Source organism: Enhydra lutris, unplaced genomic scaffold (genome assembly GCF_002288905.1).
Source record: "Enhydra lutris kenyoni isolate GAN:26980312 unplaced genomic scaffold, ASM228890v2 scaffoldscaffold18, whole genome shotgun sequence".
Taxonomy (NCBI): Eukaryota; Metazoa; Chordata; class Mammalia; order Carnivora; family Mustelidae; genus Enhydra; species Enhydra lutris.
The window spans coordinates 7,135,504-7,162,996 of NW_019154102.1; the positions used below are offsets into that span (position 1 = coordinate 7,135,504).

A 27,493-nucleotide genomic window follows, 5' to 3' on the forward strand; every position below is an offset into this window, starting at 1 on the left:
CCCCTTGTGATCTCTCTCTGTCAAATAAATAAATAAAATCTTTAAAAAAAAAAAAAAACACTGAGCAAAAGAAGCATGAGTAACAGTTTTTTTCAGAGAAAAGACTTCAATAACTATTCTGTAAAGAGAATGCTCAACCACTGCTTTTACTTCTTCAACCACCCCTACTTAGCCTTCAAAGGCACTGTCCTCTTCCCTTACTTAATTCCAAACTATTAGGCTACAATCAGTATAGGCCAAGATCCCTAGGTTTAGTAAAATCAGTCCAAGGAACTGCTGTCTCTGGAGTGCTCCAATCTACTAGGGCACTGCTAACAGTGCTGGGAAGAAATGTTGAGTGGAGAAGTGGGACTTCACAAGCTGTTATAAATCACTGCTCACATCAGTCAGTGTGTGTCTGTGGTCTTCACCCACACTATATCATTACCATGCTGCTCTGGAATTCTCACTCTTCTTTCTACCACTGTCTCCTAAACCATTTTATTGGGCTGTTTAAAAATCCTAATTCCAGGGGCGCCTGGGTGGCTCAGTGGGTTAAGCCGCTGCCTTCGGCTCAGGTGGTGGTCTCAGGGTCCTGGGATTGAGCCCCACATCGGGCTCTCTGCTCAGCAGGGAGCCTGTTTCCTCCTCTCTCTCTCTGCCTGCCTTTCTGCCTGCTTGTGATCTCTCTCTGTCAAATAAAAAAAAAAAAAAAAAAATCTTAAAAAAAAAAAAAAATCCTAATTCCAGAGGTGCCTGGGTGGCTCAGCTGGTTGAGCATCTGACTCGTGGTTTCAGCTCAGGTACTTATCTCAGGGTTGTGAGATGGAGCCCTGTGTCCAGCTCCACACTCAGTGCAGAATCTACTTGGTATTCTCTCTCTCCTTCTCCCTCTGCCCCTCCCCCTGTGTCCTCTGTCTCTCCAAAATAAATAAATGTTTAAAAAAAAACAAAAAAACAAACAAAAAAAAACCATTCCACTGTGAACTATCTCCCCTAATCTTCAACTTCTTTACTGAATATTCCTGCCAGTACCGCCTTTCACTAAAACCTGGCTCTACCTTGATGATACCGCTTTTCCCATTAACTCTAAATGGAGGTTACTCTCTTATACCTGCATACCTGAGTGACAGGAGGAGAGGTCAGTACTGTTCTTAGCTCACCAATGCTGCTTCAAGATGTTCTCAGAGGCCCTGGGCAAAGTTCAAGTTATTCGGCTATGACATTCTCTATCTTTCCTTACTGCCTCAATCTACCATTCTGCCAGCTGCCCCATTTGCCCTTTTACCAAAGTCTTTTGTCCCTAATTTCTAATCTTCTCCACCCCAAGTCCTGCCATTATCCTGTGTGACTTTATGAGAGCAATCCAATTTCTCAGCCTCATGGTTTGTTTGACCTTTGCTCTAGCAACCTTCACCCCACTCAACATCAGCCCTTGCCTCACCACCAAACTTTGGCCATTATAATCCATCTGGAATTCTAAATTAAACACCCAAAAAACAAATACACGTGCACAATCCTACTTTGTTTGACCACAACCTCCAAGCATTCTGTGTTCATATTTTTATTCTTTTTACTCTTAGTTCTTAGATCTAATTTGAACCACAAGGTCTGTGACCTTCTATTCAACCATCTATCAACTCCCCCTGCTCTCTTCTTTACATTCTCCAACTTAGTTTCCACAGTCCATCACATCAAACTACTACTGTCTTCAATTCCTTTGATTTACTATCCTTTCACGGGGCCAGACCCCTCTAGCAAAACACAAGTATGAATCAATATAAGCATTTGCCTTCTCTGAACCTACACCTAGGATGTTAGGCACAATTAAAGAAAAATCACTGTGTTATACAGACTACCCTTCAACCTTGACTAGACTCTTCATACAAAGCCTTTGTTTCCCTAGTCAGACCTCTTCCACCCAAGCATGTTCCAGTTCATTCTCAGCAAATGACCTAACATATTGCTTTAAAGAATAAACATACACCATCATACACTTCCCTCAACTTCCAGCCACAAAAACTAGCAGTATCAACACCCATAATTTCCCTTCCATTAACTACAATCAATGTCTTCCAATATTCCTTATTTATATGCCAATTCCTCTACCTGAATTTTGGATCTCATCCTGTCCCATCCCCTCCTAACTTTCTACTAGCACCTTTACTTCGACTTTCCCTTCCATCTTTAGTAAAAGAAAAAGGCCCTTCTTCAACTCTATCCTCTACCTTATTCTTGCTATCATTTTTGCTCCATCTCCATGATCTTGAGCTTTTTTTTTTTTTTTTGAGAGGGAGCGAGCACAAGAGCAAATGAGCAAATGAGGGGGAAGGGCAGAGGGAGAGAGAGAAATCTCAAGCAGGCACTGAGCAAGGCTCAAACTCACCACCCTGAGATCATGACCCAAGCTGAAATCAAGAGTTGGATGCTTAATCAACTGAGCCACCCAGGCACCCCATGATCTCAAACTTCTTAAGTATCCATTTACTCAAGTCTCCTTCACTCCTCACCGCTAGCCCTGCCCACCCACACCACCTACCATTGTTAGGCCAACACCATCCCTACTTTTTGACAGATTCTCAATCCTTATCTTAACTAAGCTTTCTTGACTTTGATAATGCTGACCAATTCTTCCACTTTTAAAGCTTCCCCTTTTCTTGGCTCTCCCTAGTTGATATCCCCGGCTTTAATTACTGGTCTGAGCCCATGATAAATACACACATACAGCCAAAGTCTCTGTCAAAAGCTTCATATATTTAATATCCACCACTTCTTGGAGGTCTCATAGGTACTTTAATACCAAAATATTCAAAACTTAATTTTTTATCTTCTCTCCTTAAACTCACTTCATTCTCTCATATCCCCTAATTCAGTTTCTCATACTGCCATACATGCATTTGAAAACACAAGGAACCCAGGATTCCTGGAATCATCTGTAACTTCTTTCCTTATCCTTCATGTCCATATCCAATCAAACATCAAGTCCTCTGTCTCCACTCTCTTCCCACTGAGTTAATATTCATAATCTCTTCCTTCTTAGACTATAACAACAATCTCTAACCTTGTCTCTCTGCCACTAATACCACCCATTTCCAAAACATAAGTATACTCAATAAATAGTAATCACTACACATTTTTACAGAAAACACAGCTAAATCAGAATGCTAATTAAAAAACACATGTGCAAATCACTCTACACAAATCAAGTGTGTCAGAAATGTAGCATCAAAAGAAAAAATGACAATCCCTACTTTTCAGAAGAATTCCTAACAACATACCTCAACTTATACTTTTCAACAAAATGTCTGCTACTCAATATGCTTAACTCTATACGTATTACTGGTAAATACAGCAGTATATTGAAATACTGGAAACATGTTACAGAAATGTGGTTTCATAAAAATTTAAAATGAAGTAATTTCTGGGAAAACCATAGTAAATACATTTTAAAATATTTTGTTTTAATACCTCTTGCTCTTCATGCTATGAGCAAATACTGAAGGAAAAGAAAAGATAGAAAGACATTAGCTGATTCTAATAAAATCTTCTAGTTCCATAGTATAATACAAAAAGGAGCAGTGAGTAATTGTGTGGAAAAAAAGTTACACGCAAGGGCGAGTAATGAGTACAAGAGGAGTTAAAAAAAAAACGCACTAAAACTTCTGAGACAGTAGAAAAGAATTCTTATCAATGTGATATATTAGAGACTATAAATGTAATATACTACAGAAAATGCAGTGGAATGTTCCATGATAAGTCAAAAGGTGGCAAGAAAGTACAAAACAATGTATGGACTGATTACCTGAAGTTTTACTCAGCTCTGCTGAAAATATAGCAGATGGTGATCTGTTCTCTTGCTCTGTATCAGAAGGGGTTTTTTTCTCAGCTTCTTTCACAAGAACTGTGGGTTTGACTATACTGCCTATTTCTGTTTGAGTGGCCAAAGGAGAAACATCTGGAGGCAGTAAGGGCACCTTCGAAATATCAGACCTATCTTTGAAGAGTTCATCTGGGACATGGACTTTATCTTCCTCTTTAGGTTGTACATTCTTGAAAGAAAGGTCATGAGGTAACTCTGAGCCAGGTAATGACCCAGCTTCATCCCGGACATTAGCAATCTCATATTTGTGGGATACTTCTAGATCAGTATATTCCCCGGTTAATTTAGGAGAAGAATCAGTTTTAGAACTGACAAATGTAGGGAACTCATCTATAATCTCAATTGGAGATGAATCTGAAAATGTTTCACTCTCCCTTACTTTTGCTTCCTTAGCAATAAATACGCCGTCATCTGAATAAACTGCAGTACTGAGTTCCTTCATCTGCAAAGGAATTTTCTCCTTTTGGGTTAGTGCTGAAACTTCGGGAGATAAGGCATCTTTTGTGGTATCTAAATTGGGCTGAAAAGATTCTAAATACGGCTTTCCCCCCTCAGGTGGTCGTGAAGCACTGAGTTTTTCCTTAGTTTCATGTTCCATCACTGACTGAGAAGTGTCCATGAGATTTTCATTCACAAGTATCACAGCTTCATCTTGTTTTGGTGGAACTTCAGGTATTGAATCATCACTAAATAAGTCCACCGGTTCGGAATCAGGTGAGGAATCCTCAACTAACTCAGAATGATCAGCCACTGGCTGTGCAACTTTTGCTATTTCTGAGTAATCGGAGAAATCGGAAGATGGTTCAGTAGAGAGCTTTGTTTCTTTAATTAAATCACATGCAATAGATATATAAGGAGTTTCTGTTTCTTGAACAGCTACGTTAGTACTTTCAGGCTCTTTCATTTCTTCCTTTATTCCTGATACATTTTTTAGGGATACATTCATGGCCTCTTCATACGGTGGGGGATTTTCCGGCTCAGGTTTTCTGCTTTCATACTTAGCAGAAGGAGGAGCTTCTAGCTGGGATGAACTGGGCTGCGAAGCAGGAGCAGCAGCACCAGGAACTTGAGAATTTAATGGTGCTTCCATAACAATGTCAGGCAACACCGGTGAAGGAGTGGCTTCAGATTCTTCAAAAGACGGGCAAAGCTGAGACGCCACAGGGTAGAGCGACTCCTGCAGGGCTTCTGATGTTTGAACCAAGTCCATTTTTGTTTCAAAAGCAATCTTTGTACCTGTAGCTTCATTCAATTCACTTTCACACGCTTCCTGTACTAAGTCTGGGGTTAGACCTTCAGCCATGCTTGCCACTACTTCCGCAGTCACCTTTGACACACTGTCTGTTGTGACATAATCAGCCTCAGAATCCTGTGTGGCTACAAGGAAAGGGTTTGATGTTTTGGTACTAAAATTCTTCTCCGTTACAATCTGGGCCTTTTTTTCTTCTATCTTTTTTTCATCTGTCTTATTTTCTGAAGTATGATCTTCCAACAAAGGAAAGATGTTTGTCGAAAGGTTTTCAGTTGCTGTTGGGTTAAAAGGAGCACATGTGATATATGCTCCTGAACCATCTTTCACAGCTTCTGGTGTACTGGGAAAAGAAGTATCATCATTACTGCTTTCACTATCTTTTTCATGATTTGTTTGCTCAGGGCTATCAGCGAAACATTTCTTACCCACTTTACTCTCCAACATGCTCTCTACATTACCTTCATCACTATCTTGCTTATGAGTGTCTTTTACATCCCAAACTCGCTCAAATGGTTTGAAGTCTGCATATTCTTCCCTCATAGGGGCTTCTGCTGCAATTCCCTTTTCAATGAAACTGTCCTTTGTTTTTTCTGGAGACATAACTTTGTCCTCCTCTTTAACTGATTTATTAGTAAGGGCTATGGGTAACTCTTGTTGATTACGAAGGACGTTATTACTAACTAAATCCTCTTTTTCATCTTCATTCTCTTCCCTAGGATTTGCTACTATTATGGCAGATTCTGCTTTTGGAGAGCCACTGAATGATAATCTCATTTCTGAGTATTCCAATTGTGAAAACTCGGCTAAATCTCTGTCTACAAATGGATTTTTTGCCTTCTCTGTGAACTCTTTAGAAGCTTCAGTCGAGGTTTCTTGAAGTGTTCCTTCGGTGCGTGATACTGGTAAATTACCAAGATATTCATGTTCTTTAAAAGAAGCAGCTGAGAGGGGAGACAGAGAAGGAAGAGAAGCAGCAGTTTCAAGCAGGACAGATGGAAAATCCTCTTGACCAGCGGAAACAGTGTTACCTGGCTGCTCCTTCAAGTCCATAATTTTTTCTGTGACCATGGACAGAAAGGAAAGTTAGAGAATGCCAGCGTTCTCAGAGTTAATGCAAGTTTTATGACAGATTCAAAATACGGTTAGTAAAGAGTTAATGTTAACTAAAATTAAATGTTAATAACAATAAATAATCAAGTAGTCTTGAATCATTACTGAAAAAAATTAAAGCTATTGTCAATAAAACGTGCATGGCTACAGAGCCAATTATATGCTATGAAAAGGCAAAAATTGAGTCTCTGAGGAAAAAATCTCCAGTATAATCAATTGAGAAAAGCTACTTCTAACAAGTTTTAGAGGAAGACAAAAAAGAATTTGAGAAGAGTTTGACAGTGCAGAAAAGACACTGAATAATTAAATTTTTAAAAGAGTGGCATTCATTTCTATGAAAGCCTTTCAGCTATAAGTGCATTTGGAAAAAAGGACTAGTCAATATATAAATATAAATCAAGGGTCCAAGAATTCCTTAGATATATATCCAATTTATTGGTTCTGTCCATTTTTCTCTTGGACATACATATAAAATATAAATTTCAACTTTTTCAATAGACAAACATTCTTGGAACCATGCTAATTTTTAGTAAACTCAAACCACTCTGTACAGAATTAATAAAACTAAAGAGTTAAAGTTAGAATACACAGAGGATAAAAGGCTAGCAGAAAGAACTTGCCTGCAGAGGAGTGTATCACAGGCTCATATGCAGCAGGAAGAGCAAAAAGTGTCTCATCTGAAAAACAAATAGAATATAACCTCAGCAGAAATAAAGACAGAGTTTGAAGGAGACTAAAGGTAAGAGGAGCAAGCAAGGGTTCAGTTTGTAATGAGTTAACACAAAACTTTTACAAAGAAAAAGCCAAGATGGAAAAGAAAAAGTAGTACTATCAGTAGTACCATTAATTCAGATTATCATATATATTACAAAGATGATTAAATGATATCCACAGAACCTATCATTTCTCAAGAGGCAATAATATGTTTATGTTAAAGAAATTTCATAAACCAAAGTGATTTTAAGATACTATTTTTCTCAGTTAATACATGGCATCCAAACTTTTATTCACATTTTCGGATAAGTAAATTTTTTTGCCCTAATCAAGGCCAAAATTATAAAAATGCACTTGAATAAAATTAATAATTACTTTTGCTTAATCCTTTTTTATTAGCATATGTTCAGCTTAGAAGAACACTTTCAGAAAATCATGCATATGTTCTTATATTCCAGGTTGTCTATCTCTAAAGGAAAACATTCCAATAGTCACTGTACACTAGTCTGTGAGAATATTAGTGCTGCGTACCACTGTTCAAATTGCAAAGAAAACACTAATTGTCATTAGGAAGGTAATTATTATCATCAGTCTTACTTTGTTTAAAATTAACATTGAGGGATACCTGTTATTCTTTTTTTTTTTTCTTTTTTTGAGAGAGAGAGAGATAGAGAGAAAGAGAGAGCACGCACACATCATCAGGGAGAGGGGCAGAGGGAGAGGAAGAATCTTAAGCATGCTCCACACTCAGTACAGAGCCTAAAGTGGATCTCATGACCCTGAGATCATGACCTGAGCCAAAAATCATGAGTCCAATGTTGAATCCACTGAGCCACCCAGGCATCCCAAGGGATACTTGTTATTCTAAGTGTTTTACATGCGGGAAAACACTTTTGTTGTAAGTGGAGTTAATATCCCCCATTTTACGGGTTAAAAACAACCTGTAATTGTTGGGAGGTCATTAGGATTACAGGAGGTCATGACAGCGGGACCATAGTCTGATAGGGTTAGTGCCTTTATAAGAAAAGACACTAAAGAGCTTGCTCATGCCTGTGTGACAACACTTCCTCCTTGTCCCCGCTTCTCCTCTCCCTCTCTCCGAGCAACATTAAGAAGCCATGTGAGTGAGTGCACAGTGAGATGGCAGAGGTAAGCCAAGAAAAGAGGCCTCAGAATGAAACCTACCCTGACTAAATCTTGATCTTAGATTTTCCAGCCTCCAGAATTGTGAGAAATAAATTTCTGTTGGTTAAGCCACCCAGTCTATGGTATTTTGATGTGGCAGCCCGAGCCAACTAATAAACTACATATTGGCATATTAAGCTTGCACAATGTCACTTTATAGCTGCAGCTGGAAGATCCTGAGCTAAAGGTCTTCTGTGGTTTACACTAGAGAAAGGACTCTAGCAAAAGACAATTTGAAATAGCTTGAGGAATGACAGGAAGATATTCCTTTAGTGTAGAGGACCTAATAAATCTGGACATTTTTTTTTTTTTAAAGATTTATTTATTTATTTGACAGAGATCACAAGTAGGCGGGGGGGTGGGGGGAGCAGGCTCCCTGCTGAGCAGAGAGCCCAATGCAGGGCTCAATCCCAGGATCCTGAGACCATGACGTGAGCTGAAGGCAGAGGCTTAACCCACTGAGCCACCCAGGTGCCCCTAAATCTGGACATTTCTATCTGGAAGGACAACCTAGGCAAGGTTGATCAATAGAAAAAAACAGAGATATGGCTATCATGAACATGGACATGTCTCCCAAAGTCATCCCCCTTGGTGAATAAGAGTTAAGTTCACAATGTCATATAAATTTTAGATAAATCCACATTGGGCATGATACCATATCTGAAGGATTCTCAGACTAGGTAATGAGGGGAAAATCCATGGTATACATTTAAAAAGGTTTTCTATAACTAAAACAATAGGTTGGATGGACAACTCATCCAAATCAGTAAGTCAAACCACCTTATGAGATTTTATAACACATACACATGTGTACACACCTTTTTTTTTTTTTTTTTTTAGATTTTATTTATATGAGAGAGAGAGTGCGTGGGCAGAGGGATTGGGGAGCAGAGGGAGAAGGTCAAGCAGACACTGCACTGAGCTCGGAGCCTGATGTGGAGCTTTATCTCTAGACCCCGAGATCATGATGTGAGCCAAAATCAAGAGTTGGAGGCTCAACAGACTGAGCCACCCAAACGCCCCAGTGTGTACACACTTCCAAAAGACAACTTACTATGTGATCGTCTTTAATACAGTTTCTCTTTTATAAGATGAGAGAATCTGAGAATTCCTTTCAGTTAAAATAACATATTATAATCTTACACAAAACAGATTTGGGGATCAAAGAGCAGAATGAAATAATTACACAGGTGCTCCATTTAAATAAAAGGTAGCAACTCCTTAACAAAATGGTTGTTTTTTCATCTATTTAATATAATTAAAAGCTACTAATGCAGGGGCACCTGGGTGGCTCAGTGGGTTAAGCCGCTGCCTTCGGCTCAGGTCACGATCTCAGGGTCCTGGGATCGAGTCCCGCATCGGGCTCTCTGCTCGGCGGGGAGACTGCGTCCCTCTCTCTCTCTCTCTTTCTCTCTGCCTCTCTGTCTACTTGTGATCTCTCTCAAATAAATAAATTAAAAAAATCTTTAAAAAAAAAAGTTACTAATGCAGAGGCCAGTCTTCAACTCGAAACATGTTACTGTTAAAATTAGAGGGAAAACAAACTACAACCAAAATTGTGCCAAAAATTTAAAGTATTTTTTTAACATGTATCCTTATTCCTATCTAATACCAGACTCTCTCATAGTGGAAACTATATTCCTGGCACTTGGCCAAATGAGAGCATTTACAAATTGGTATTTCAAATATTCACTGAATTTTGAAAAAAGAAAAATCACAAATTGAGAATCATCCAAAATTAACTGTGAAATAAGTATTGCATTTCAAAAAGCACTTAGAGAAAAAACAAAAAACAAAAACAAAAACAGAAGAAGTCACTACCACTTGGCCCTCAAGAAGAATTGCTCTGACTTCTCATAAAGTGATCATGGGATCAAGCTGTCTGGGTTCAAATCCCAGATTCATCACTTAAAACTGTGTGACTTTGAGAAAGATACTACTTGTCCCTTCTGTGCCTCATTTCCTCATTTGTAAAGTAAGTATAGTAACAGTACCTCTTCAAAATGTTGCCAGGGAGAAAGGGGGAAGAATTAGAAACAACTTGCTCTAAGTCAAAGAGCTAGGAAGCCAGAGAGCAAGGATATAAACATGTCTAACTCTCAAGTTCATGTGTTTTATCTTTTGGAGGGATTAGTTTATGCATAAATGCAACCAGTGTAAATTCTTCTTTATCAGCCCCTCGAGTTTGATTTCCTGAATTAAGGTAAATTGTGATCCAGCAAATACCCTGTTAATTATCTGAAATATTTGGTTATTTGCTTCTACTTCACAATGTAATAATATTTATAGAGACAGTAATGCTGGCCAGGCACATTTATTTCAGATGCTCTTTCAATGCTCAAACACCCCATAAAGTTAGGTCCTCCTGTTATCCTCATTTCAGAAATGAAGAAAGAGGCATAAAAAGGTGGGTAACTACCCCAGAGTCACAAAACTGAAAAATGATGGATCTGAGATTTGAATTCAGAGAGTATACAGGTCTATGCTCTTTTCTTTAACCATTCTGCAGTACCTCCTTCCCCGGACTTTATAAATTTAGAATTTTAAAATATTATTAAATAAAATTAAGGATGTTAAAAAATTTTGATTGACAACACTTACATATCATAAGTTACCAAATTGTAAGGCTAAAGAATTACTTTGCTTTGAAAAAAAATCACTGATTTTAGGTTAGTCTTCCTTTTTCTGTAAAAGATCTTAACCTTCACAAGTGAATAATAAACTGTTTTATAATCAGGGACACTATATTAAAAGTGTAACATTACTGAGACATGTTATATATACACATATACTACTACTTGGTTTACAAAAAAGGTGAACAACACCCCCTCTTTCTATGATCTATGCTTATGTCAAATTCTAACTACTGGATGAAACTGAAACTTCAGTCATCAACTTCATTTGTGCTATTCTGCACAAACAGAAAAAAAATAGTATTAAGGTCTTAATTCTACCCATGCTAAGTAAAAACACAGTGGCATATTTAAACAAACAAGTTTTCACTAAATAATAAGCAAAAAGGAAGCCAGAATTCTTCTATTAAGTCAATCTTACCATCAAATTAATATTCCTAAAAGAATAATTCTAGGGCTGCCTGAGTGTCTCAGTCGTTAAGTTTCTGCCTCAGGTCATTATCCCAGGGTCCTGGGATCAAGCCTGGCATTGGGGTCCCTGCTCAGCAGAAAGCCTTCTTTTCCCTCTCCCACTCCCTCTGCTTCTGTTCCCTCTCTCACTGTTTCTCTTCCTCTTTGTGTCAAATAAATAAATAAAATCTTTAAAAAATAGTAATTCTATATATTCTCTTGCACAAAACATTTAAAAGCTTCTAGTTATCCATTGAATTATACCTGAAACTCTTAAAGCCCTACAATATATAGCCCCCAAGTTAGCTATCTAAACTTATTTCAATGACTTGTTAACCAAACATAACTCTTCCTAACCAAACCCCTCCTTCCACCTCCTGTATATCAGAATGCTCACATCCAGTAAAACACAAATTCACCATATGCAGCCTTACTTTCTTTTTAAAACACACTCATCCTTATTTTTCTAATCTCTATTTCCAGTTATCTAAGCTCAGAGAACTAAGTAACTTATTCAAAGTCACATAGCTAGTTAATGACAAAGCTAGAAAATTATAATTTAACTATCACTATAATCAGATAGATATTTATTCCCTTATTACCCTCAGTAAAATGACTAGAAGCACTACACTTTTGACAGTATGAAAGATGAATACCCTTCATAAAACCACTTTTTCCAAATGAACTATTCCTTATTGTTGGTCCTAATGCTAATTTCATTTCCTTACTCAAGTTTAAATCTAGAGTGTAAATATAGACTGTTTCAGGGTATATACTTTGAATACTAATTATTTCGATCACACAAGGATTGATTTCAAAATTAAAGTTCACTGAAGAGATTTATTTTAAGTAAGCCACTTTTTAAAAAAGTAAAAGTGGTATGTCAGTTTTGAACTTACTACTCGTCAATTTAAAATAGGCTATCATGATCTCACTAATGTTCACACACTCTTATACTGAATATTTTTCTTGACATGTTCATTTCAAAACCTGCTTATCAACCAAAAGTATAACTGGTCAATAAAAATCATAACTAATTTATAAAAGACAGGAAATAAACTGCATTTTAAAATCATATAATTTCTGCTATGAGGATAATTCCATCAGATTAACCTAACATAAATAACTACAAAACAGGGCAAAATACTGAAGCAACTATCTTGGGACACTGGACAACAGGAAGTACAGGGGGTGATTCCGGAGAAGTAGGAAGCATTCCAGATGATGCCCTGGCTTTCTGCTTGAAAGCCCTTAGTCTATAGTACAGGGAAAAGGAGGTCAAGAAGAAGCACTCTTGTTGAGCTGAAGAAGCTGCTGACTTGTCTGGAATTTGTGGGGCAAGGGAACATAAAAAAGGAAACTTCATAGAAAAGGAGCTCCAGAAAGCTGGATAGAGGGTCCTTTGAAATCCTTGGCTCAACTATGCCGCACATATATGGCACAAGACTTAAAAGGCCAAGCAGAGAATCTATGATAGTTTTGGAGAACAGATATTTTGGAGGTCAGATTCTACACTGGAAGACCTGACCAGAAGTTTCTGACAAACCAGAGTGGAGAGATCTTGCTGAACACCCCAAGTATAAAAATGAGACCCCAGAAAAGGCAACCTTTAAAGGAAGACTACTTTAACCCTAAAGGTTACCTAGTCTAGGTTACTTGGTCTAGATTTGGACCAAAAGTCAGCAAAATATGGCTTGTGGGCTAAAATTATATTGGAAGACAGCCAAGTCCATTTGTGTGATGTATTGTCTATGGCTACTGTGGCATTATAAGGGCAAACTTGAGTAGTTACAAAAGAACCTGTAGGACCACAAGCCTAAAATATTTATTGTTTCACTCTTAAAAAAAAAAAAAAAAAAGCCAACACCTGCTCTGGACCCTCCTTTTAAAATCATGACATGAAAGATCAAAATGATTTGCTAGAGAATTAAGTGACTTCCAGAACAATACTAACAACACATCCATGACAACCAGTATAGAATAAAATATTAGTGAACATGAAAAGACACAAGAAAATAGGACCATAAATAAGAAAAATCAGCTAATATAAACAAAGAAGTAATGTAAACATTTTATTAGCAAACATTAAAATGAAAATTAAAATAGCTCTCAAGTATATACAGCGAAAGATGGGCATAAAGAGTGAACAGAGAATCTTTGTAGAGAAATACAGACCAGAAGAGAGAACCAACTAAAAATTCTATGACAGAAAACTTTATTAAGTGAAAGAAAAATTCACTAGATGGGCTTAAAAGTAGATTGGGTGGTAAAGAAAAGATCAGTAAGCCTAAAGAATGAGCAATTAGAAACTATCCAAACTGAAGCACAGCATGGGGAAAAAAAGAAGTCTCAGCAACCTGTGAGACAATCAAGCAGTTAAATTATATGTAATTGGAGTCCCCAAAACAGGCAACAATGACTGAAGCAGAAAAATAAATAAGTAAAGATATTATGGCCTAAAATTTGACAACTGTGATGGAAAATACCAGCTCAAGGGACCAAGAAAGCTCAATGAATAAACACTAAGTAGAATAAACACAAATCCACAAAGAAGTACACTGTCAAGATCAAATTGCTGAAAACCAAACACAGAGAAAATCTTAGAAACAAAGGAAACAGGCAGGGAAACAGTAATAAGAATGACCTAACCCGTCACTAGAAACAATGGAATGCAAAAGATAATATCTTTATGTGACGAAAAATCTGCCAACCTATCATTATATATAGTCAATTCTTATTATCACTGATTGTCTATTTGCCCACTGCCTACTCACTAAATTGATATTCCCCAAATCAACACTTAACATTAGTGGATGTGTGCAGAGCAGTGAACCCAGCATACGTTCCCAAGCGAGGTCAAACAAGGCCGCCCTGTGCCTTCTTCCTTCAGCTCTCATACTGAAAACAGGTGTACTTTTTGCAGTTTATTTAGTGCCATATTTTTTCTTTTTGTGTGTGATTTTTTTTGGTGACTTTGCTATTTAAATTGTTCTCTAAGAACAGTGCTTTAGTACTCTCTGGTGTTCTTAAACACAAGAAGGCCATGATGTGCCTTATAGAGAAAACACATGTTTTAGATAAGCTTCATCCAGGCATGAGTTAAGTAATACTGGCCATGAGTTCAATGTTAATAAATCAACAATATACATTAAATAATGCATCTTTAAATATAAACACACATAAAATGAAGTTATGTATTCATCATTAACAAAAATGGTATGACTACTGTGGTTCACAGGAACCTAACCCTGTATTTCCCCTAGAAGTGATGATTCAGTATTTGCTAATTCAGTATCTTCTGTGGCTATTGAACTTAACTACCATGAACAACAAGACTGACTATATTCATCAAAAATATGCTTCAAGGGGCACCTGGGTGACTCAGTCAGTTAAATGTCTGCCTTCAGCTCAGATCATGATCCCAGGGTCCTGGGATTGAGCCCCGCATTGGGCTCCTTACTTAGTGGGGAGTCTGCTTCTCCCTCTCCCTGCTGCTTCCCCTGCTTATGTACCCTTTCTCTAATAAATAAATAAAATCTTTAAAAAAATATATATGCTTCAAAAATACAGATGAATACTAACATTACTAGATAATAAAAGATGAAAACAAAAGCTGAAAGAAATTGTCACCAAGAGATCTGTACTACAATAAATGTTCAATAAGTTCTTCAGACAGAAGGAAAATGATACCAGGTAGATCAATGAAGATCCAACCTAGATCTTCAGAAACAAAGAACAAAAATGTTAAATTCTGAGTAAATACGAAATATTCTCATCTCATAATTTCTTTAAAGAAGTGGTAAATATGAGTAGATATATAGAATTATATATATATTATATATATATATTGATTTTTGAATCTCAAGTAATTATTGTATGCAATGTAAGTGGAATAGGCAGGCATGCCTACTATGTAATATGTATTCAGTTTCCCTAAGCTCAAGGTTCCTCTCCTGCAATATAGCACAGCAAGTTTAAGTGTCACTCGGCCCCCTCAGCATTGCCCCACAGGAAATGGGGCTTAGGACACCTGTATAAGAAAATGCTGAGGGCGCCTGGGTGGCTCTGTGGGTTAAGCCTCTGCCTTTGGCTCAGGTCATGATCTCAGGGTCCTGGGATTGAGTCCCGCATCGGGCTCTCTGCTTGGCAGGGAGCCTGCTTCCTCCTCTCTCTCTGCCTGCCTCTCTGCCTACTTGTGATCTCTGTCTGTCAAATAAGTAAGTAAAATCTTTAAAAAGGAAAAGAAAATAAAATGCTGATATGCCAGCTATTATCACTGCTATAAGTAATAAAGTCCTTTGTCCCTGACCCAGGCATCTGTGTCTTCTGCCAGCATTCAAGAAACTATGGCATGCTATCCTGTTAGCTTGTTATGGGATAAACACTATGTTTCCAACCCTAAAATGCCATTTTCCATATTGCTCTCTAGACTGAATGCAATCCCAATCAAATTCCCAGCAGACATTTTCTAGACATGAACAAGCTGATTCTAAAATATGTTTGTCAATATAATGGACCTAGAAAGAACAAAACTATTTTGGGGGAAAAAAAGCGAAATTTGGAGTAGGCATACTACTTGATTTTTAGACTACTGCAAAGCTATAGCAAACAGTATTGGTATAAGGATACCAAAAAATAGATAAACAGAACAAAACAGATGTACAAACACAGACATACTTATATGGCCACTGATTTTCAACAAAGTCACCAAAACAATAGAGCAAGACAAATTCTTTCCCCCCAAAAAAAAAAAAAAAAAAAAAAAATCTCTGGGATAGCTGAATATCTATATGAAAAAAATAAATCCCAAACTGTAACACTTCCACAGACAAACATTAATTCAAGATGTATCTAGATTTAAACATAAAAGCTAAAACTATAAAGCTTTTGAAAAAAACAGAATATTTTCACAACCTTGGAGTAGGCAAAGATGTCTTGGACAGCACACAGAAAGCACTAACCGTAAAAACTGATAAATTAAGAATTCTTCAGAATTAGAAAATCATACTCATCAAAAGAAACCATCAGTAAAAGTAACAGGTAAGATACAGATTAGAATATATTCACAATGTATAGATCTGACAGAAGACTTTTATCCAGAATATATTAAGAACTCCCTATGAGCAGTAAGAAAAAGACATACAAGGGGCGCCTGGGTGGCTCAGTGGGTTAAAGCCTCTGCTTTCGGCTCAGGTCATGATCCCAGAGTCCTGGGATCGAGCCCCGCATCGGGCTCTCTGCTCAGCGGGGAGCCTGCTTCCTCCTCTCTCTCTGCCTGTCTCTCTACCTACCTGTGATCTCTGTCTGTCGAATAAATGAATGAAATCTTAAAAAAAAAGTTCTCTAATTCATTAATGATTAGGGAGATCTAAATTAACACCACAATGAGAAACAATTATGAATCCACCAGAACAGGTAACATGAGAAAGACTGATATCAAATATTGGTGAGAATGTGAAACCACCACAACTCTCCTATTGTGAGTTGGATGGAAATAAATTGAGTTGATGGAAGTAAAGGACTCTGGAGAACAGTCTGGTAATTTCTTATAAAGTTAAATATATACTTAGCCCATGACTCAGCAATTCTAACCAGTTACTCTTACTCAATTCTACTCTCTTTACCAAGAAAAATGAAAACCTATGTCCACAAAAGACCTATGCAAGAATGTTCATAGCATTCTTTTGTCCATAGTAGCCAGAAGCTATAAATAATCCAAGTCCATCAACAAGTGACTAATTCAACTATGGTATAGTCTTATCATGGAATACTACTTAGCAGTAAAAAGGAACCAACTACTGATACTTGCAACATCATTGATAAATCTTAAAAACATACTGAAAGCAAGTAATCAGACATAGGAGTACACACCATATGATTCCATTCACATGGTGCAATATAACAGGCAAAATTAATCTGCAGTGAAAGAAATCAGAACAATGTTGCTTAGGACTGGGGGGTGCTGGAGGAAGGTCAGAACAAGAATTGAATTTAATTGACTGCAGGGCCCAGGGGATCTTTCTGGGATGATGTAAATGTTCTCTATCTTGACAGTGGTGTGGGTTAATGAGTGGATACACTTGTCAAAACATAAAACTGCTATAACTTAAGATCTATGTATTTTACTGTATATAGATTATATCTTAATACAAACATTAAAATGAAAAAAAGTATATGAGCATTCTTTAACAAATAAAATTTTGAGAGATAATCCAAGTGAACAAGGAACAGTTAATGAGACATAAAACAAATCAATCCATTGTAATATATAGACTTTTGAATTCTAATTTTTTTTTAAAAAACTGGTGAAAAAATAAAAACAAAAAAAGACCATTCACAACATATACACACTAAATGGTTATTTGATAACATTAATTTTTGTGAAATATATTGGGGAACCATCTGATTATTGGGTGTTCCAGTTATGTTTGGCAAAAAGGAGTAGTTACAGTTTGCAAAAATCTTTATGAGGGTGTGGGATTGGGAGAATGGACCATGGGTTGATGGCTATTGGGACTCAGTGACAGCTAAGTCAACTTTCATTCACTATTCTGTCTTTACATTTCAAATTTTCTACAACAAAAAGTATAAATAACTTTTTAAGTCCCTCCAAAAGAAACAAGGCTATGTAAACATACTAAAATTCTATCATATAGAAGCAATTTTAACCAGTTTTACCCACAACTCTTTTAGCAATTAAAATATGTATGTTTGATTCTATCAGTGCTAAACTTAACTGTAGCTCCTGATGAACATGTTCCATTAACAAAACTTTAGTTAAGAGGGTCAAAAGAAAGTTTCGTGGAATAAAGGGCACCCAGATGGCTCAGTCAGTCAAGCATTCTACTCCTGATGTCAACTCAGGTCCTGATCTCCACACTGTTTGACTGAGCGCTGCCTTGGACTCTGTGCTCAGCAGGGAGTCTGCTTGAGATTCTCCCTCTCCATCTCTCTCTTTGTTTTTATCAAGTTGCTCTGCATAAAAATTAAAGTAGCAGAACTTGATAGATTTCATATTAAACCTTTCTATAATTTAACATTGATGTCGATTAGTTGAAACTGAGAATTTTTAAAGGCTATTTATGAAAGGGATTTACATGGTTTAATTTCCTTAAAACAAAGAAAAAAATTTTAAGGAAATTCCCTTCTTTTTTGAGATCAAAGACTGCAATAGCTTTAAGAAATGTTTTTCAGGGTACCTACATTGTACAGTTGGTTAAGCAACTGACTCTTGGTTTTAGCACAGGTCAAGCTTTCATGATTCATGGGAATTGACCCCTGCATCAGGCTCAATGTTCAGTGAGGAGTCTGCTTAAGTTTCTCTCTCCCTCTCTCACTCTCTGCTCCCCCTCCAACGCTCTCTCTAAATAAATAAATCTTTTTTTTTTTAAGATTTTATTTATTTATCTGACAGACAGAGATCACAGGTAGGCAGAGAGGCAGGCAGAGAGAGAGGAGGAAGCAGGCTCCCCGCTGAGCAGAGAGCCCGATGTGGGGCTTGATCCCAGGACTACTGGGATCATGACCCGAGCCAAAGGCAGAGGCTTTAACCCACTGAGCCACCCAGGCGCCCCAATAGTAAATCTTTAAAAAAATGTTTTTCATGCTCTAGGTCAGGTTTACCTAGCACTATCAAAACATTGAGATAAATAAGTCTAATAGTGGCACCTTCCAATTACTCAAGTCAAAAGTCAATCTGTAAAACTGGAGACAAAAAATATGCAGGCCAACCTAGAACCCAATTAAGATTTTTTTCTCTTTTCACAAAAGATGTTGACAAGTAGGTAAGTTTACGATCACTCCTACAGTACAATCACAATACTCCTCCGGTTTTAAGACAGCAGAAAGTTCTTTACAACAAGGGTCTTGTATTTTTCCCTTTATCTGCTACATGCAGTTCTCATAAATTCTCTCTACTCATCTTTTTATAATGTAGTCTTTTTAAGATTTTATTTATTTATTTGACAGACAAGTAGGCAGAGAGGCAGGCAGAGACAGAGAGAGGAGGAAGCAGGCTCCCCGCTGAGCAGAGAGCCTGATGCGGGGCTGGATCCCAGGACCCTGGGATCATGACCCGAGCCAAGGCAGAGGCTTTAACCCACTGAGCCACCCAAGAGCCCCTCTACTCACCTTTTTGTCCCCATATCTAGCCCTAAGCCTGGCTTTAAAAGAAAAGAGGAAAAAAAAAAAAAAAGGAGTATGCTAATTTTTTAACTAACACTGAACTTCTAAGGGACCACCAAGATAACCCAACAACTGCTAAATCTGTTTAAACAACAAAACTTTAAGAGCCGCCTTCTCACAATTCCATCAGTGGGAAGAACAAGCTATTAAAGAAATCATGTTTCGTTTTGTTTTTAAAACTAGTGGGCCACTTAAGGATTCAAAGACTGCTAAAACAATAATCCAATATTTAGTAGCTACAGCTCTAACTACAAGAGTATAGAGAATGTTTCTTCCCTTCTCAAGTAGGGTTTTGTGTTTTTTTTGTTTTTTTTGAGAAACCAAAAAATGAGATGACTTCTTTTTACCAGTCTATATGCATGATCAACTGAAAAGAGGAGGCCAAATACCTATATAACCCAGAATTTCAAGTGTTTCATGCTAAGTAGGCCAGAATACTTAACAATTGCCTTTTAAAGCCTTTATTTCACATAATTATAAACTAATTTTAAAAAATACACGTTAATAAAAACCGGGTTTGTAGAAAAAATATGTAATATCAATCAAAAAACATACATCAATTCTCCCCTAAATTAATGAATAAATTTAATGTAACCACACTATAATTCCGATAGAGGGAAAGGGGATTAAATAAACAAATTTTAAAGATAAAGTAGAAAACTATACATGCATAGATAGCCAGAAAAAATAATTCTGGAAAATGCTATCACCTAGTATTTCATTTGAAAGTTATAGCAATTAAAACAGTTTGGTCCTATACATGAAAAGACAAAGACATGGAACAGAAGAGGAAATATTTCACCCATTCTACAAGCATATGACGAAAGCGTCATTTTAAAAGAGTAAAGATAAGATGGATGATTCAACACAAATGGCGTTTGGAAAAATGAGAAATCATGTTAAATAGTAAAATTATATCACTACTTTACTCCCTAAAATAAAATAAACTGTAGGGAATGAAAGAATTAAATGTTAAAATGAAATCATAAAAATCATAAAAGTACTAAGGGAAACATGGGAGCATCTTTTACAATCTTAGAAGTCTTCCTAAGAATTACACAAAACTCAATGACTTGTATGACTCAAAAGCAAAAAAGAAAATGAAAAATCTGACTACAAAAAATTTCTGCACAAAAAAATATGCCAAAGATCAAAATACAAATAACCAATCATGAAAAAAGTTTTCAGAACACAACAAAAGGCTAATTTCCTTACAATAGATGAAGTGTTCCTAAGTCTGTGAGAACAAAAACCTAAAGGAAGAATAGTCAAAAGCTGTGATCAGAAAAAAACTTACTGGCATATAAGCCAAAAAAATACTCCAAAATGTAAAAAAAAAAAAAAAAAAAAAATTTCCTAAGCCATTTACTAGTCTTACCAATACACTGTAATGGTAAAGGCATAAGGAAAACGGTACTCCAAGCACAATAGTGGTGTGAATAGAGGCTCCAATAACTCTTTGTAATACAATTTGGCATTATCAAAGTTTTAAACACAGATACCTCCTGAACCAGAATTTCTACTTGCATGAATTTATTCTACAACACATATAACAACATGTATTCCCAAAGAAATATATATGTGTTAACAGCAACATTATTTATAACAAAAAGTTGAGAAACAACCCAATTAACCACCCATAAGGGATCCATCAATGATTCATCCATAAGAATTCATGAGAGAAAATATTGTAATTCTAGGGCTACAGAGAATTTGAAGGTCAGTTTTCATCTATAATATCATATTCATTCAACAAATCTCTTGAGTGCCCACACCACATCTAAGGCACTGTGCTCAGCAATAAAGATATGTCACATCGACCTTTTCCTCAATGGAAAAAAGTAACATAACCCCTTACCCAAAGGAGCATACCATCTGGCAGAGAACAGAAATGAGTAAACATACCATTACCATATATGGTATGATACATACAATGAGATAAGAATAGAATGTTATGAGAATACATGAGCAAAGCAACTTAAAAATAATCACCATTCCAAAAACAAAACAAACAGCTTAAACGTAAAATGATTAACTCCTCCTTTAGAGTTAAAAAGAATCATTAGCCACCAGTCTAAGAAGAAATTAGCATCAGTAAAGCTGGGTCCCACCTTTTTGCATGTCTATGTCTCATAGGAGCCAGCCACAAAAGTCACATTCACCCTTTTAAACACTGAAGAATTATGGTCTGCCCTTACAGTTTCCATTTCTGATGCTGTCACCCCCAAAGGGACCTTCTAGATTCTGTATTTAGAAAAGGAACAAAAAGTCTCAATGTACTGTAAGAGTAGTGTATCTACAACATTACTTCTAATTAATCAGAAGTTTCAGGAAAGAAGTATCATCCACTGAGTAGGTACTTTTTCCTGGGCTAGCACAGTACCTTTAAAATGTGCCATTTAATTTGGGGCCTTGCATCAGTAGTGTTTCAAATAAATTGCTTTTTGGTAGATTATGAAATAACTACACATAAAACAGAGCCAATTATTAGATAATAGATAATATGCTCCTTTTTAGAAAATTTGTTTTATAAAGATAACAAATCTTGGGACGCCTGGGTGGCTCAGTTTGTTAACATCTGCCTTCCGCTCAGGTCATTATCCCAGGGTTCTTGGATTGAGTCCCGCCTGGCCTCCTCACTCAGCAGGGAGCTGGCTTCTCCCACTGCCTGCCATTCCCCCTGCTTATGCACTCTAATAAATAAATAAAATCTTAAAAAAAAAAAAAAAAAGATAGCAAATATTCCAAGTTTACAGGGATATAGTGCTAAAATAGCATGTTTTTAAGTACTATTCCTCATAATGAGGTATTTATCAGCGGTTCAAGATGTATCCACCACTTCATTTTAAAAAGGTTTGAGGGAGCTTGCCAGTTACTAAAAAGGGCTATAAATTTGACACAGAGCATGCTAGGAAGCAATCTAAAATGTAACTCAACTTATACATAAGGAGCATACCAGTTCCCAATTTTTATTCCCAATCAGAAATTAGAAATGGCTTAACAAAAATTATTCAGAATCTGTAAATTCATCAGTTCTTTTCCTTGTTACCATTTTCAAAGGAGGACAGGGAATGGATAGGGTATGAGATAGCTCCTTCTGTAGAAGCAACTGCTTCCTGGTAGAGTCACATCACTGTTTACTTGAATTTTATATTAAGAATTAGCACTTAAGATTTTAAACTATACGTCATTGAAAATCTTTTAACATTTCTACTAGGTGCTCTTATGCCACTGTATCTAATCATATAATTAATGACTTTTAAAAAGACTAATAATTTTTAATCCCAAACCATAAGCTATATCTATTAGCAGCATTCAATTCTATACAAATTTCCATTTCAAATAACAAATTTGGACAGTCTCTGAAATTGATTTAGTAAGCACCAACATTCTTTTCTTTTTATTTACATCTTTTGCCTCCAAGTCCTATCAATTCTTCTTCCATAAAAACTTTTTTTAACCTAACCATAAAAATAGAGATTTGCAGCCAAAAAACCATGCTTCTTGTAGTTTCTTATATTCTTCCCTTCTATTCCATTTTCACTGACTGAAACAGTAGTTAACTAGTTCAGGCTCTACTCATCTCTTTCAGAACTACTGCAAAAGCTTTCTAAATAGTTCCCTGTTCTTCTTTCCATCCTATCTTGAATATTGTCACCAATTCATTTTTTTTTCTAACACTGCTTTTATGATGTCATGCCTCAGTTCAATAATCTCCAACGGCCTCCCATGGAATAAAGCAGTAATTCAGGACATGGGTAAAAAATAATGAAAGAACTTTACATTTTGGAAACAACACAAACATTTTTGTTTCATAATATAAATTACCAAAAGAGCAACTGTGGATGGCAGAGCATGGATTAAAAACAGGATGCTAAAACCCTTGTATCTTAATTTAGTAGTATTCAATATGCCTCAGAACCCAATCTACCATATTTTCAATCTTAACACTGGTTTAGAACATGCTCAGAGACCAGCTCAATGTCATGTTAATGATGTTTGCATTTCCTTCAACACAATTTTTATCCAGAATTTTCCTCACGTTTCTTCAAAGCCCTTTAACCAACCACCTTCTCAAAGTGAAGCCAAATGTTTTCTCCGTGAAAAATGGTCATCAGGTGAGAGGCTTCCATCTCACTTCATTACTGCATCACAGTGGGCATGCTCCAAGCACAACAGAAAACAGCAAAATTACTACTTTCCTAGTGATGGGAATCGGAGTTTATTCAAAAATAATGTAAACTACAATGTAAATGCCCAAGTGTCAGGAATCTGCCCAACTCAGTAAATATAAGCCTCTTCCCATCGGGCTACTCTATGTTTTTAACCATGCCTTATACACTTCTCACCTTGTCTTTACTCCCATCAGTCCTCACAGGTCCTCCAAATCTTCAAAACCATATTTTTGCTCCAAAATCACAATATAACTATTAAGGAGCATATTTCTAAAATAAAGAATATCTTTTAAAAAAAAAAAAGTAGAACTCTTTACCTTGGCCTGTTAGAGACCCCAGATGATCTACGTTTAGCCCACCTCCCCATCCTCACCTGACACCAGTGTCTTGCAAGTTTTTCTCATTAGTCTTCTTACTAGACTTTCAAACACACAAAGCTAATTCCTGCCTCAAGGCTTTTGTCTTCCTATGGGTTGCTTGGAAATTTTTATCTGCAACTCAAACCTCATCTCCTCATAAAACCACTCCTCAATGCTACCCTACTTAAAAACAGCCCCCACTCCCCCACACCCCAATCATTTTCCATACCATCATCCTTTTTATTTTCCTCATAGCACTTATCACTATTCTGAGTTCCTTACTTATGTGCTTATTACCGTACTCCCCTCATGGGGAGCACATGTGTTTTGCTCATTGCTCATTTCTATACCCTCATAGCCTAGAATAGAACCAACCCGTCCCTTTATAGGTAATCAATCATCAGCTGAATGAATGAACAAACCGTTAAGAAGAACCCAAGACTCACAGAAATGGTTTAACTATCCATGAATAATCGTGATATTCAGTGGTTTACTAAATGAGTAAAGTTTTGAAATAGCTATCACCAATGCAGAATTAGGGAACTATATAGATAAGAGTCCCTGAGTAGGCACTATTCCCTGTCCTTTGTTTTTCAAATTTAGTATTCCAAAAGTCAAAATTCCAAGAGAATGCTGTCATCTCCTGAATCCCTAATGTTCAAAGATCAGAACTCTTCTCTTTGTTCCCATGCTGGTATACAAGATGACAAATCAGTATGCCGTTGTTAATCATTAGATTTCCCACTTGCAAATTTTTTATTACTCTTTATTCTTCCACCTCCCCTTAGTTTCTCTTAAACGTGTTTTTTAATTCAGAAAAAGCAAAGACTGAGTTACTCCACATCTTCTAATATCTTAAGGGCAATGATTAGTGTTTTGAGTATGGGGTATGTCATTTGGGGTATGTCATTATCAAGATGTTATTCAGAAACATCACAATTGGCTTATTTCTCTGTTGTGGAGAAATGAACTGAAATATATTCTGTGATCTCAGATTGGTTTTCTTCTAGAAAATGAACCATTTCTAAAATCCTACAAGGCAATGAAGATCTCTCAAGCAATTAACACTACCAGATTCTCATCCTTTTATACATAAAGAAAGGTCCTACTGCTTGCTGGTGAGACCCTTTCTGCCCCCAAAGTGACAAGATACATGCTAGTAAGTTGATAACTTGTCTAGTAAGATTCTCCATCTCTAACCAACTTGATTTTTTTCTCTTCCAAAATAAACAATTTCCCAAAATGAAAAGGGTAATAAAACAATGTTCCTTTATATATACATATATACACATATATATATATGTGTATATATATATATGAATGAATTCAGGTACTAAACTGAATGAAAAGATTTGTTAATGTTTATAACTATGCAGATTTGTCCCTGTAGACCTAAACCACAGAACTTCTAAGAAATAGTATTTCTAACCACTACATGAAAATACCTTTCTCAAAACATTTCATTAAGTCTAGTGGCAAATCTGCCACAAATTCAACTGGCCTATCAGCGGTAAAAACACCACAGGTTTCCCCTCTTTAAGAATGTCAACCATTTTGCTTTTTTTCCTCTCCGATTCAATTATAATGCATCAAGAGCCTAAACCACACTGACAGCAATTCCTCTCAGCAGCTGAGACCCTGGTAGAACTGCGCCCCCTCGGACCACCGATGCTCAGATCCCACTTCCCTGGCTCGTTTCAGCCGGGGAGTCGCCACATCACAGCGCGGATAAACTGGGCGGTGGCAGGACTTTGCCAGAACTCTCGCCTTCCCGATTCTCCACGCGCCACACCACTGGAGGCGCTCTTCCTTCACTGCAGTTGGGTCAGTGTGGATGTTTTCCACTGGGCTAGCTCCTCACCAGCGCCAAGAGTCCAAAGGGAGGGGAATGAGGCGCTGGGGGGCCACCCAAGCCACGGAGAAGGTGAGGAGGGGGGCCAGGGCTCAATGCTGGCAAACAGACTAGCAGCAAAACTGCGCCTCTTCCCTAGGAGCAACCCAGACTGGTAGACAAAAGATGAAGGGCGCCAAGGCCTTTCCATCCTCACCCGGGAACCTAACCAGCTCCATGTATCCGCAACCCTAGTTCATAGATACAGACCCAACTCCTACTAGGGGTGGGTGCCTAACTTCCGGGACGCTGCAGAACAGGGACCAGAGGGAAGAAGCCCGGAGCAGGCGGGGTGCACGTATTCCCCGAAACCGAGACAGACAATAAAGAACAAGCCCGGTTTCCTTGGCCGCCCCACCCTGCTCCTGACGGCTCCTACCAGGGGGGGCGCCTTCGCCCGGAGGTCCACGGACAAAGCCCCTCGGGGCGGAGAGGAGGGCTCTGCCCGTGGCATCTGGGGGTGCACACAAAAGACGGAAGGGAGCGAGGGGCTGCGCGAGGCGGGAGGGCATGGCACTCACCCACTGAGCCTGAAGAGCCTCTGCGCTTGGGCGCGGCCGGGGTGGAGGGGGGCGCGGCGGGGTCCGGGGCGGGTGGGGTCCACGCGGGCTCGGCCTGAGGACTCACGCTGGCCGGAGGGGGGGGGGGGGGGAGGCCGGGCCGGAGGCTCATCGTCCTCGGGGAGCTTGGAGGGCAAGGCTGCGGCAGCGGAGGGCAGGGAAGGCGCGGGCACCGCAGAAGACACAGGGCTCGAGTCCCAAGACGGCGGCCGCTCGGGGGCGGCGGGGGGCGCGGCCGGCAGTGGCCCCCGGGGCGCCGGGGGCACGAAGTCACTGCCGAAGTCCAGCAGGGGCGCGCCAGCGACGGGGGCGGTGGGCACCGGGGCTGCCGACAGCCCGGTGGCGGGCTTCCTCTCCAGCACCTCCAGCTCCTCCAAGTCCTCGTCTTCCTCCTCCTCGTCTTCTTCCTCCTCGTCTTCCTCCTCGTCCTCGGGCTCCCTCACGAACTGGTACTTGAAGGGGGGCTGAGGCCGGGGCGGGCTGTCCGAGGATGAGGAGACCAGAGGCGACTGGTCCATGTCTTCCATGGCTGGCGGGTTGGAGATGATGCTGCAGCTGCTGTCTCCACGGGACGCTTCTCCTCAGAGCCGCTGGCGGTTGTGGGGGGTTGGGTAGGACTGAAGGGGCAGGGCCGAAAGAGCCCAGAGACCTGCAGTGGCGAAGGCTCCCGGAACAATGAGACTGCTCCTCCTGCCTCTGCGCCCGTGATGCGCCACCCGCTCGGTCCCCAGTTGCCGCCACCGCCCAGAAGAGCGAAGGAGAGAGACCAGAGGATTCTCCGCCCACTTTGGCGTGACTTACCCTCCCTGGCAGGGAGAGGCAGGGACTGGCGCGGGAGGAGGGAGCCAATCGCCTACGGGATAGAAACGATGGGCAACCAGTCAGTCCAATGGCAAGAGAAGGAGAGAAAGGTGGGTGGAGCCTTTTGTACTTCCTCTCTCCTACCGGCTGGGGTGAGTTCGATGGGAGGGGTTTGGAACTGGGAACCCCACCCTTCCCCTTGGATAGACGCGGGGTGGGCTGGGGTCTTGGCTTTGCTCAGAGCTGGAGGTCGGTCAGCAGTTCCAGTGCTGCGTAAGCTTGCGGCAGGACTGGCTTCCTACCGGGAAGGATTGAGGGTT

At 38.7% G+C, this 27,493-nt stretch overlaps 1 protein-coding gene across 1 annotated transcript in view; it reads right to left on the reverse strand.

Annotated features, from left to right (window-relative positions):
* LOC111148193 (reticulon 4) overlaps positions 1 to 27,211 on the reverse strand; it is a 73,334-nt gene extending 46,123 nt beyond the window's left edge. Inside the window, 4 exon segments of the mRNA XM_022504658.1 lie at positions 3,782 to 6,169; positions 6,842 to 6,898; positions 26,334 to 26,463; positions 26,465 to 27,211. Coding sequence (XP_022360366.1) covers positions 3,782 to 6,169; positions 6,842 to 6,898; positions 26,334 to 26,463; positions 26,465 to 26,899 — 3,010 coding nt within the window. The 5' untranslated portion in view covers positions 26,900 to 27,211.
* Between the last annotated feature and the right edge of the window lie 282 nt (positions 27,212 to 27,493).